At 44.8% G+C, this 12,921-nt stretch overlaps 1 protein-coding gene across 13 annotated transcripts in view; it reads right to left on the reverse strand.

The window, feature by feature from the left end:
• Positions 1-12,921, reverse strand: part of CACNA1B (calcium voltage-gated channel subunit alpha1 B) — a 337,646-nt gene that overhangs the window by 213,787 nt on the left and 110,938 nt on the right. For all 13 annotated transcript variants that reach the window (XM_083721547.1, XM_083721558.1, XM_083721557.1 and 10 more), the window contains exons 5-6: positions 10,335-10,487; positions 6,838-7,025 (exon numbers count right to left, since the gene is read on the reverse strand). In XM_083721547.1, the coding sequence (XP_083577673.1) occupies positions 6,838-7,025; positions 10,335-10,487 (341 nt within the window). The remainder of the gene's footprint in view (positions 1-6,837; positions 7,026-10,334; positions 10,488-12,921) is intronic.

Genomic DNA, 12,921 nt, shown 5'->3' on the forward strand with positions numbered 1-12,921 from the left:
AGATAAAATCGCTCAGATTCAGAAGGAGGTAGACTCCACTGTGGGAGCAGGGCCAGGGCGGGAGAGTGCTAGAGTTCTGTCTGGTCCTGTTACATGGGATCAATTCCAATCTGTTACCTCCGAGGATGTGGACAGGCTGCTTGGACGAGTGAAACCGACCACCTGTCTCCTTGATCCTTGCCCATCCTGGCTGATAAAAGCGAGCCGGGAAGGGCTGGGCGATGGGCTCTGCGGGGTGGTGAATGCTTCCCTCTGTGAGGGAGCCTTCCCAGACCCGCTGAAAGAGGCGGTCATTAAACCGCTTCTTAAAAAAACATCTTTAGACCCGGCCAATTTGGCCAACTTTCGCCCAGTCTCAAATCTGCCATTCTTGGGCAAGGTGATTGAGCGGATGGTTGCTGAACAACTCCAAGCACGCCTGGAGGAAACGGACCATTTGGATCCCTTCCAATCGGGATTCAGGCCTCACCATGGGACTGAAACTGCCTTGGTCGCGCTGGTTGATGATCTCCGGCGGGCTAGGGACAAAGGTGAGAGCTGTTTCCTAGTTCTGCTGGATCTCTCAGCGGCCTTTGACACCATCGACCATAACATCCTTCTGGACCGTCTAGAGGGGCTGGGAGCTGGGGGCACTGTCATACAGTGGTTCCGCTCCTTCCTCCTGGGCCGTGTCCAGAAAGTGGTGGGGGGGTGAGTGTTCAGACCCCTGGGCTCTCACTTGTGGGGTGCCTCAGGGTTCTGTTCTCTCCCCCATGCTTTTTAATATCTATATGAAGCCGCTGGGAGAGATCATCAGGGGGTTTGGACTGGGCGTTCATCAGTATGCAGATGACACCCAGCTCTACCTCTCCTTTAAATCAGAACCAGTGAAGGCGGTGAAGGTCCTGTGTGAGTGCCTGGAGGCAGTTGGAGGTTGGATGGCGGCTAACAGATTGAGGTTGAATCCTGACAAGACAGAAGTACTGTTTTTGGGGGACAGGAGGCAGGCAGGTGTGGAGGATTCCCTGGTCCTGAATGGGGTAACTGTGCCCCTGAAGGACCAGGTCGCAGCCTGGGAGTCATTTTGGACTCACAGCTGTCCATAGAGGCGCAGGTTAACTCGGTCCTGTATACCTGAAGGAGCGTCTCCACCCCCATCGTTCAGCCCGGACTCTGAGATCCAGCGCCGAGGGCCTTCTGGCGGTTCCCTCACTGCGAGAAGTGAGGCTACAGGGAACCAGACATAGGGCCTTCTCGGTAGCGGCGCCCGCCCTGTGGAACGCCCTCCCATCAGATGTCAAAGAGATAAAGAATTACCTGACGTTCAGAAGACATCTTAAGGCAGCCCTGTTCAGGGAAGTTTTTAATATGTAATGCTGTACGGTTTTTAACACTGATTGGAAGCCGCCCAGAGTGGCTGGGGAAAACTCAGCCAGATGGGCGGGGTATAAATAAATTATTATTATTATTATTATTATTATTATTATTATTATTATTATTATTATTATGTGTCCAGGGCAGCTGTCTACCAGCTCCACCTGGTACGCAGGCTAAGACCCTACCTCCCCGCGGACTGTCTCGCCAAAGTGGTGCATGCTCTAGTTATCTCACGCTTGGACTACTGCAACGCGCTCTACGTGGGGCTACCTTTGAAGGTGACCCGGAAACTGCAATTAATCCAGAATGCGGCAGCTAGACTGGTGACTGGGAGTGGCCGCCGGGACCACATAACACCGGTTCTGAGAGATCTGCATTGGCTCCCAGTACGTTTCCGAGCACAATTCAAAGTGTTGGTGCTGACCTTTAAAGCCCTAAACGGCCTCGGTCCTGTATACCTGAAGGAGCGTCTCCACCCCCATCGTTCAGCCCGGACACTGAGATCCAGCGCCGAGGGCCTTCTGGCGGTTCCCTCATTGCGAGAAGTGAGGCTACAGGGAACCAGACAGAGGGCCTTCTCGGTAGTGGCGCCCGCCCTGTGGAACGCCCTCCCATCAGATGTCAAAGAGATAAAGAATTACCTGACGTTCAGAAGACATCTTAAGGCAGCGCTGTTCAGGGAAGTTTTTAATATGTAATGCTGTACTGTTTTTAACACTGATTGGGAGCCGCCCAGAGTGGCTGGGGAAACTCAGCCAGATGGGCGGGGTATAAATAATAAATTATTATTATTATTATTATTATTATTATTATTATTATTATTATTATTATTATTATATAGATAGATAGATAGATAGATAGGAGAAAGTTATCCATCATTTAACCTGGTCCCAAATGATTTAGGGCTTCAGAAGTCAAAATCAGCACTTTGACATGGGTTTGGAAATTTATTGGTGGGTTTAAAAAAAGTTGTGGGCACTCTCGTGGTGGATAAGCTTTTGCAATAAGTAAAATTTGGACTGCAAATAAAACATTATCTCGCAAATTTAGTGACCATTAATAGAGTTCTTGGAAAATGCAAAATCTAGTTGTATTCAACCACATATTTACATGAGAATATCTGCTTATTAGTAGAGATATGTGATTTGTTCTTGATTACTCATCACTGACAGAGACTAATTAATGGTATGAGGGGGGAAAGGGTGGTGATGGTTTTGTTTTATGCTGAAACTTTAGAACAGTCGAGAACCTGTCCAAAAATATCAGTGTGTCCAATGAGTAGTAACTTCATTTAGTTTTTCCATGCTTTCCATGTTGTGCAATTCTAAACAGTGTTACTTATTGAAAGTATAGAACCAGATGTTTGGTGGGTGGAGTGGGAGAGGGGTTAGCAGATTTCCCAACAACAACAATTCCCAACAACAAACCAACCAAATAGAAAGCATCTCATTGCTTACACCCTGTATCCTTGGCCGAGTGTCCATAGGAGTCGGTAGTTCTTACCTACTCAACATCAACAATTCATTTATGATGATAAAAGCTGCTCAACAGTGGAAGAGGCTCCCTGTAAAGGTGGTGGACTCTCCTTCACTGGAGGTTTTTAAACAAAGGTTGGATGGCCATCTGTCAGGGATTCTTTAGCTGAGACTCCTGCAGTGCAGGGGGTTGGACTAGATGACCATTGGGATCCATTCCATCTCTACAGTTCTATGATTCTATCAATCTGCCTTAGTTCAGTAATGAACAGGAGTCCTTTAAGGGCATTTACAAGGACGAAGCACGACCTGCCTAAAAATGAAGTGAAGGGGAGGAGGTTTTGGCCAAAAAGGAAGAAAGTGTTATTCGTCCTGTGTGCAAAACAGAAATCAATCCAGCGAGTATGATCAGTCCACAAATGATACATGATTAACCACATTTATCTTCCCATACACACTGTTTCCTTCGCACTGAACAAAATGGGGTGGAATAGCACAATGACAACACAACTTGCATAATTAGTTACATAAATTATGAAAGTTGCACAGTTGGGCTTGAGATTTAATAAATATGTTTCTGAAATAAGAAGAACTGTAGCATAACAGAAGCAGTGCTGCATGTGGTGAATACAGGGTGAAAAGTGATGCCTTCTTACATTTCCAGCTGCTGCTACTTTATAGGGCTCGGTCTCAGCATGGTGGTTGCTGTAACAACAGCAGAGAACTGTTCTCCTAAGCCACTGCCTAATGCCCAGGCTTATGCCTGGTCCTGCCCTGCCCTGCCCTGCCCTGCATCCAGCATGAGCCTTGCTTTGTACCAGATGTTAACTCACCTGAGCTCAACACTTGCGTCACGACAGTGGCCTTTGGAGCAAATCAATTCAAAGAAACTTCTTTTTAAAAAGCTAATCCACAATTAAGTGCTGCTACTTAACCCAACAAAAGCTTGCCAAGAAACAGAAGGTAGAGCTGAAGAAATTCACTCACAATTTGACAGCATTTGCACATCTTGGGAACAGCCAGATCTGTCATATGCCCCAAAATTATTTCTTGGCATACAAAACAACTTCCAGCAACTTCATTTCCAGAATAACTACTAAATTGGCCATTTCTTCTAAACCATACACTTAGGGACAAAACAAATAGCAGCAGGATGCTTATAGCCAATATCTTTGTGAGTCTGTGATTTTTAAAAAGACCCCCTTCTAGCTTGTTGACAATATGTTGGTGTCACTGACAAATGTAACTGCATTTTTAAAAAAACACAACAACAACTAAGGTGCCAAAGCATATTATGGACTGATTTCCAATAGCCCTTTATGGTAGTTTTTTTGGGAGCACAATGCTAAATAAGTTCAGAGAGGAAAGGAAAGATTGTCCAATGCTGCACACCAAGTCTTGCTATTTTGCACCAGCCACTGCAAAGGCCATAACTCTGGGACAGGGTATCCACTTTGCATTTTTGCACACATGTTGTGGTTGGAAAACTGCACCCCAAAGTGCAAACTTCAAAGGATAGCTGTGTTCTGGTGTACATATAGTTTCAGAAAATGAGAATTAGGTAGTTTTGCAATAAAGTAAGAACGAAGTCGAGATTCTCTCCCATCCCCTAGAATGTCAGAATGTTAAAGCTCCAGGGTTGTATTTTTAAAAGTTCTATTCCGCAATAGGAATTAACATACCTGTCATGGAGAAAGTAGTAGAGAAAAGTTTTTTCTTTCTCCCTCATTCATAACATTAGAACTTGTGGACATCTAATGAAGCTGAATGTTGGGATATTCTTCACAAGGCACAAAGTTAAACTATGGAACTCACTACCATAGGAGTGGCTTTAAAAGAGGATTATACATATTCATGGTGGATATAGCTATCAGTGCCTACTAGCCGTCATGGCTATGCTCTGCTTCCACAGAGGCAGAAGGCTTCTGAAAAACAGCTGCCAAAACAAAAACAAAAACAACAAACCACACACAGGAGGGGAGAAGGTTCTTGTGCTCAAATCCTGTTTCATCAGTTTCCTACAGACATCTGGTTGGCCACTATGAGAGCAAGATACTGGGCTAGATGGGCCCTTGGCCTGATCCAGCAGGGCTCTTCCTATGTTCTTATTTGCCTTTTTGTATGTTGATGCTGCTGCAAGAGAGTGGATGGGGGGTGATCGTGTACTGCAGTAAGTGGACTGGACCCTTCAAAAGACCCATTCCAGAATGCATCTCTCTAAAATCCTATGTCACGCTCTGGCTGCAAGCACAGAAGTTATTGCAGGAATGTTTATTCCTCTCCCCCCAACACACACACACAAAATACCGCTCATCACATCACCATTTCAAGAATGGAGCTCTCCACTCCAAGGTTTTCTTCTGAAAGCCCTTTTGCCTCATCAATGCTTCAATCTCCCTGCCTACAGCATAAATCACGTCTCTAAAGTCTTGCTAGAAAGCTTTCTTCAGCTTCAATTTTTTCAGGCTGAGAGATAGTGACTGCCACAAGGTAACCCACCAACCTTCCTGGCTGAGTGAAGATTTGAACCCTGGTCTCTAAATTCATAGTTTCATATAACTGTAGAGTTAGAAGGGACACCAATGGTCATCTACTTCAACCCTCTGCAATCACAGCTAAAGAGTCCTTGAAAGATGGTTACCCAGCCTCTGTTTAAAATCTCCAATGAAGGAGAATCCACCACCTTCAAAAAAAATCCATTCCACTGCCAAACAGCTCTTGTTGTCAGAAAGTTCTTCCTAATGTTTAGTTGGCCTCTGCTTTCTTGTCGTTTGAAACCATTGGTTCAGATCCTACGCTCTCGAGCAGCAGAAAACAAAGTTGCTTCACTGGCCTGATCCAGTAAAACTCTCCTTATATCATCTGCATTGTCTTGATAATTATCTTAGATATACTGGGAGGGAGGGGGAGGGAGGGAGGGGGGGAGGTTAAATGGTAAACAGTTTTGTGGATATTAGAATGTTTTATGATTAACTGGTCTATAAACCATTCTCAATGAAGAAATAAAGCACTGAATGCAACTAAGTTATATTCAGAGTCAAATCAATGGATTTAAGTTAATTGTGTCTACTAGGGTTGTATCCATCTAGGTCAGTCACATGCATCAATGGGTCTACATTTGATACAACCTGTCAGAGCCACCCGTGGTCCCAGCTCACAAGAGACCAAAGTCCAGTCCAAGTTATATACAAAAGGTTTTATTGAAGAACATTGTTGGCATTACATCCAAGCTCCGTGGCTCCGGATCTGTTACTCTTAGATCGTAGAAGTCCCCTCTGAATCCGTCCCGCCTCTGCACCAGTTTAAGAGGCTTGTACTGCTCCACCTTTTCCTCTCCTTCCTTTTCCGCAGGGTCTTCCTGCCCCCCTGGGTTCCCTCCCTCCGGGACTCCCCAGAGGCTGAGTCCTCTGACGCCTGCTCCCCCCTCCTTCGCGCTTTGGGACCAGGCTCCTCCCCAGGACTCTCCTCACTTCCGCGCGCCTCCACATTTGAACTTGGCGCGCGTACGTTGCCTCTGACCTTCCTTTCGACAGTTACGCTGCTCTCGGTGCTACTCTCCACCCCTTCCGGCAGGACGTCTTGCTCCGAACTCTTTCCCCCCTTTGTTTCCTGTTCTGCTCTTTCTGACACACTGGTAACTCCACCCCTTTCACTCTGTTCCGACAGAGGAGCCGGTCCCGATCTCCAACTCCCACTGGGGGTTCCCCCTCCGCTCTCCTGCTTCTGACTGCTTCCCCCTCTATCGCCCCTCGGCCTGGCCAGGGGGGCTCCCTTTTGGGAATCCTCCGAATCGCTTGACGGACTCTGAGACATCCTCGGGTCGTTGTCGTCCTCCTCATCATCACCCTGGGACCCTTCCCCCTCGCTCTCTGTCTCTGAAACCCTGACACAACCCAAAGCCTGGGTTGGTCACCAGGCCAGGGAAGACTGTTCTGCAGTGCAACAGAGTAATGGAATCCCTGCAATAGCAACAACAAGCTTTACCAACATGGCTGGTGATACTTACATTGTAGAGAATGTCAGTCCAACCCTCCATCGTGATACACTGGAAGACAGTGAGCACAGCAAAGAGGATGTTGTCGAAGTTGGTGATTCCAAAGTTGGGGCCCTCCCAGTATTGCTTGCAAATTTCTCCTTCTTCACATTGCCTTGCAGGCCTCTCCTCTCCACAGGGGAAATCTCCCAGCCTCTCCCCTATGAAGAAGGAAGGGGAAAGAAGGGTGGTAGGTGAACAGAAGTAATCTAGAGCAGAGTTGGAGAGCACATCAAGTCCAAGGAGCAAACTTTGGACAATGGGGTGGTGATGGGAGAACAAGATCTACCCAATGTGGGGTGCCTTCTATGTCAACTTTTAAACGCCTGCTGAAAACTTTACCATTCTGCCAGGATATTGCCCTTCAGAATACTGTTATACCACTAGCTTTGTATTGCCTACACTGACTGGCAGCAGCTGGGAGACACTGGAAATTGAACCTGGAACCTTCTATGTGTAAAACAGATGCACTTCTTTCATTCCCTCTTTGGGAAATCTCCATGGAGACACACAAACCTGTTCTTTTCATAAGTGAGCTCAGAGTCTAACTCCTCCCCATCCTTCAACCCTTCTCATTTCCTTGTAGGGATCCCTACAAAACCAGGAGGCCACACTTTTTCTAGTCCAACACCAAGCAGGAGTGAATTATGCACCTGCTTGGAATACTGCTTCTCCACAAGGACAGCTCCCGTTGCCTTGAGCAAATGAGAGTGGGTTGGGTTCATATGCCTCCCCAGTTGCACAAGGGACTACAGCTCCAGGAAACTCCAGTGGACCAGTGGCCTTTTAAAGAATATCATTACTGTGCTTCTCATTGGTAGGGAGAAGGTAGCAGCTAGCAGGGCAGAAGGCGTGGAGGCCAACAATAGGTGGCACCCGAGCTAAGGACAGGCAGAGCCACCTAAGTATTCCTGCTGAGTTCTATGTCCATTCCTGGACAGGAATAGCCTGCCCACTGCAGTCCATGCACTGAAAACCTTGAGGCTAGATTACTGTATGTGGGGCTGCCCTTGGATCTGGCTCGGAAGCTCCAGCTGGTGCAGAATTCTGCAGTCAGATTGCTGGTCAAGAACATGTGACACCATTGTTAGAGCAGCTGCATCTTCTACCAAGCCAAGTTCCAGGTTCTTGTGTTGATTTACAACCCCCTGAACATCTTGGGTGTGGGATACTTCAGAGATCACCTGAAGCCTTCTGTCATCTGCAGGAGCATCTCTAGCTGCTCCCAGAGATGGCAAGGCTCATTTGACAACAAGGAGAGAGCAAGCCTTTAGTGTCATTGGCTCAATCCTGTGGAACCTCCTGCCAATAGAGATTCAGCAGGAGCCTTTTAAACACCTGCTGAAAACTTTTCCATTCCTCCAAGCCTCTGCAGACAATTAAGAGTACATCCCCCCCCAGGGGGTCTATTGATGTTCATTTTTAATTATTTTTCTTTTAACTTTTTGTGATTTTACTGTATGGTTTTATATTGTTATAAATCACTGTGCTATATCTTTATGGTACAGCGGTACACAAATATTTTATATAAGTAACTAAATAAGAGGACAACACTGACACTAAGGAGGAGGGGGAAGCTGACATTCAGTTGTAAGTAAGAAGGCAGGCAGGTGGGCAGACTGAGGTTGGTGGGGCAGTGCCCAACAGTCCCAATAGATTGTCAAAACAGAGGCAGTGCAGGGAGGTTCAAGGCAGTGGCGTAGCATGGGGGTGCAGGGGGGCGGCTGCACCGGGCGCAACATCTGGGGGTTAGGGTTAGGGGGTGCAAATCCACAGGCTAGGGGGCACAAATTACTTGCCTTGCCCCGGGTGCTGACAACCCATGCTACGTCACTGGTTCAAGGAATGAATGAAGCACAGTTAGAGCTAAGAAAGGCACCTGCATGAAACCCTGGAGAGTCCCTGCTGACCAGTGTGGACAATACTGAGCTAGATTGAGCTCAGTTTGACTCATTAAAAGGCAGCTTTCAAGGTTCCTACGTTTTAGAGGAAGAGCCATGCCTCAATGGTAGAACATCTGCTTTGCACACAGAAGGTCCAAGATAGAATCCCCAGCATCTCCTTGTAAGACACTGTGAGACTCCTGCCTGAATCCTGCAGAGCCACTGCCAGTAAGTGTATGGAGAACTCAACTATATGGATCAATGGTCTGAGTTTAAAGCAATTCCCTATGTTCCTGTATTTGTATGCCCCACTCTGAAGAATAAACAGGAGGGCCCCCAAATGCAGCAAAGCTGGCTCACCACATTTTTAATTAAGTAACAGAATAGATTTTGGAGGAGAAGGGAGCAAGCCCAGAGTCTGAATTTACCTAACTGCACCAGTAATCAGAGTTATACAAAGCAGGGTGTGGGGAGGCTACAACTATTTAACTCAAGTCTTGCGAAGGTTAAAGCTGGTCTGCAGCCTGTGTGCATTATGCAAATTTGCATGGTTTCTCTTGTTTTTGCAAAATCTATTGTGGTGTTTAGAAAATGATATTCCACAGCAGATCATCTGCTATGAAAATATTGATAGAAAAATGTTCCCATATGCATCCCCATACGTATACATTGCATTCACTGGTTATGAAAAGGCCATCAATATTATTGAAACCTGGATTATACAACATGTATGATGTAACTGCAGAGTTGATAGCAGACAAAACTGCAAAGAAATAGCAAAGAAAGTGACAGCAACATATAATTTCAATATAAAGACCAACCCAATACCTTTGAAAAGAAGCGTAAGAAAAAGAGATAGCTTATCACCTAAGCCTCAAAAAGCTGGAATGGTCAGAAAAAGGAATCAATGTTGACAAAAGATATCGAAATAATCTATGATATGCAGATGATACAGTTATAATAGCTAAGAGTCAACAAAAACTGCAAGAAATGCTGGAAGAATTAAAAAATGTAGGACTGAAGATGAATCGAGCTTAGACTAAAGTAATGTTTAATGAAGACAATTATATAGAAGGTAAAGAAACCTAGCAAGTTGAAGAATACATCTATTTAAGACATAAAATCATACTGGGTAGGGGGGGACCAAACAACATAAATAAAGATGAGAATAAAACAATTGTGGGTGGCTGTTGGAAAACTCAGCCCTGTAATGAAAAATAAAAACATTTCATTAGATTTGAAAGATGAAGTGTTCAATATGTGCATATTGCCAGTATGTGTTATGGAGTGGAGAACTGGACCATGATGCAGAGAAACATGAACAGCTTAATAACAACACAACACAAAGATGGATGTGAAACACTGCAAAATAAACTAAGATTCTGCTGCTGACAGGCAAGGCAAGGGGCACAGAGCTATCCATGGTACTGAAGCTCCCTTACCCACAAAATGACTGATTAACAGACTTGTTTTAATTCTCCTTCCTGCTCCAATCCGATCCCTAAAAGCCATTGCCTTTTTTATTTTAGAAATAGCCTTCTGAGTCCCATCCCCACCACACCCCTAGTGGATATTGATTAATCTCACCTGTTTCATTGTTGAAGCAGGTTTTGTGAAACTTCCCCATGTAGAACTCCAGCCCAATGATAGCAAACATCACAATGGCAAAGAAGAGTAGGAGCCCGATCTGCAGGAGAGGTACCATTGCCTTCATGATGGACTTGAGAACAACCTGCAAACCTGAACAAGAAGCAGAAAGCAATGTTAGCTATTTGGGGATATTTAGAAGGAGAAGAGAGATTGGAACTAGGGGAGTTGATCTATTTACAGGCAGCGGCATTTTTAAATATTTCCACTCCTAAGTTTCATCCACACTCTTTCCACATTAATCTACATTTTTAAAAAATGACAACATGAAAATGTGTTTTAAATATGTAATTAATAGCACTGTGGACTAGCCACAAGATCCGGTTCATATCTGTCACTTCAGAGGGCAGCCTGATCATCCAAGTCACTCTGTAGTCTGTCCAATTCAAGCTATATTTCCACCATTCATTATTATGAGAATAAAATAAGCTGATTTGTGAAGATTTTGACAGAAGTAGGTGAAATTTGCAGGTGTAACAACGCTTCCAGAAGGCCAATCTACAGGCATACACATACACATCCAGAGATTTGAGGGCTGGGGTCAGGTGGATTTTTAATTATTTAATTTTTTAAAAAAATATGGGGGAAATTTGATGAATTTGCAGCCATGGTCGCATGAACCCCACCAATCCTCAGAAGGGCAATTGCAGTGGTTGTCTCTCAAAGACAGCCTGTAAAATTTTGGGATGGGGACAACAGGAATCACTTAACCTCTCCTAATGTCTGGGGACAATCAGTCTGAAAAATGCTGACATGACAGCTAGGTTGCCCCCAGGAAGCAAACCTGTCAAACTACAGCCAAATATGTCCAATCACAGTTTTCTGTGCTGGAAGTCTTGAAAACTGGTTTGAGTGAGGGAAGACATAATATTTTTTTCACAAAGTGAAGTGGAATTATCACCCACCAGCCCTAAACTAAAGGATTGGGGATAACACTATGCTCTAAACCAGTCTTTCACAACTTTTGGCCCCCAGATTATCTTGATCTCCAGTTCCCATCATCCCTGACCACTAGCCATTCTGGCTAGGAATGGTGGGAGCTGTAGTCCTGCAACATCTGGGCCCAAAGTTGAAAAAGGCTGCACAGTTCCCATCTGTGCAAACTGTAAATGCAAACTGGAGCTGAAAACAAGATATGAAGTTCTACTAAGAACAGACCCATTAAAATGAATGGGCCACAGTTAATTACGTCCATCAATTTCAGTAAGTCTACTCTCAGCAGGGATAACATCTGGTGTAACCCATAACAATTAATGTAGATATTGGAGCACAAGGGGTTGCTGTCAACGGAAAGCAATTGGAAAGGCTGACATGGAGCCCAAACAGACCACCACTCTTCAAACTCTCCTGCTTTGGAGTGGCAGAGCTTGGAAAAGAGCTATGAACCAGCAAGTGAAACTACTTTCATCTGCTGCTGAAGTGCTATGATTGGAGATCCCTGGTAAAATATTCCCCTCTTGATTAAAAGCTATATGTGTCCATCAAAACAAACTACCCCCACCCCTTAACTCCCCACTTGAGCTACACCAGAGCATTTCCACTACAGGAACTTGGTTTTGCTTTTAACTGCAGCAACAACAAAAATGTCTACAGAAATTTTAATTGGTGTACAAGTCGACAGAGCAACAAGGGGCTTCATAGGGATTGCCACACCAACTCAGGAGGCTTTGATAACATTCCAATCTGAGCTGGGCAAGTAAAAAACAAAAAAATGAAACACCTGAGGTGTCTTGTTTCAACCAAATGCCTCAGATATCATATAGATGTGTTGCACTCCTCTAGCATTTAAAGATGTATCTTATTACAAATATACAATTTTTTAAATGCATTTTATCCTAAAATATGCAGTTTAAACACAACCTTGGTATACTTTTTTCAGCTGAAAACTGTATCACATAATCAAGAGAAGTGCAAATTCTGAGGGGTGTATGCACTATGTAATGGTGTGTGTAGTATAATCCATACACAAGTCCAGAATCTGGTACATCTGATTCAGAATTCACAGAATCAAATTCCATAAGCACCCCTGATTTGTAGCTAGGAAAGAATACAGGGACTCAGACTTAAGCATCATTAAGTTGCTGTGGTTTTAATTCAAAGAACATCACATTACAATAGGACCCACTGAATCGCTGGCTCAGATTTTAATTCAGCTCATGCATAGGCAGGGAGACAAGGGTTTGGGAGGAGGCTGGATCCATCACACCCTTGAGAGCAGGTGTTACCTAAACTGACAAGTAGTGGCTTTTTGTGGATTCAGGCAGGGGTCTGTTTTAACCTAGGTCCTTTTGCATAAATGCCCTTGCTGGACCAGGCGAAAGGCCCAACTAGTCCAGCATCCTCTTCTCACAGTAGCCAAGCAGATGCCCCATTGGGAAGCCCACAAAAAGGACCTGAGCAGAACAGAACTCTGTCTACTGGTGATTTCCAACAACTGGTATTCAGAGGCATCCTGCCTCCATCAGTGAAGGTAGAACAGCCTTATCCTCAATGGAAAAGCATCTTCTCTAGTACTGAATGACATCCT

Source organism: Podarcis gaigeae (assembly GCF_964106915.1).
Source record: "Podarcis gaigeae genome assembly, chromosome: Z".
In the NCBI taxonomy this organism is placed as follows: Eukaryota; Metazoa; Chordata; class Lepidosauria; order Squamata; family Lacertidae; genus Podarcis; species Podarcis gaigeae.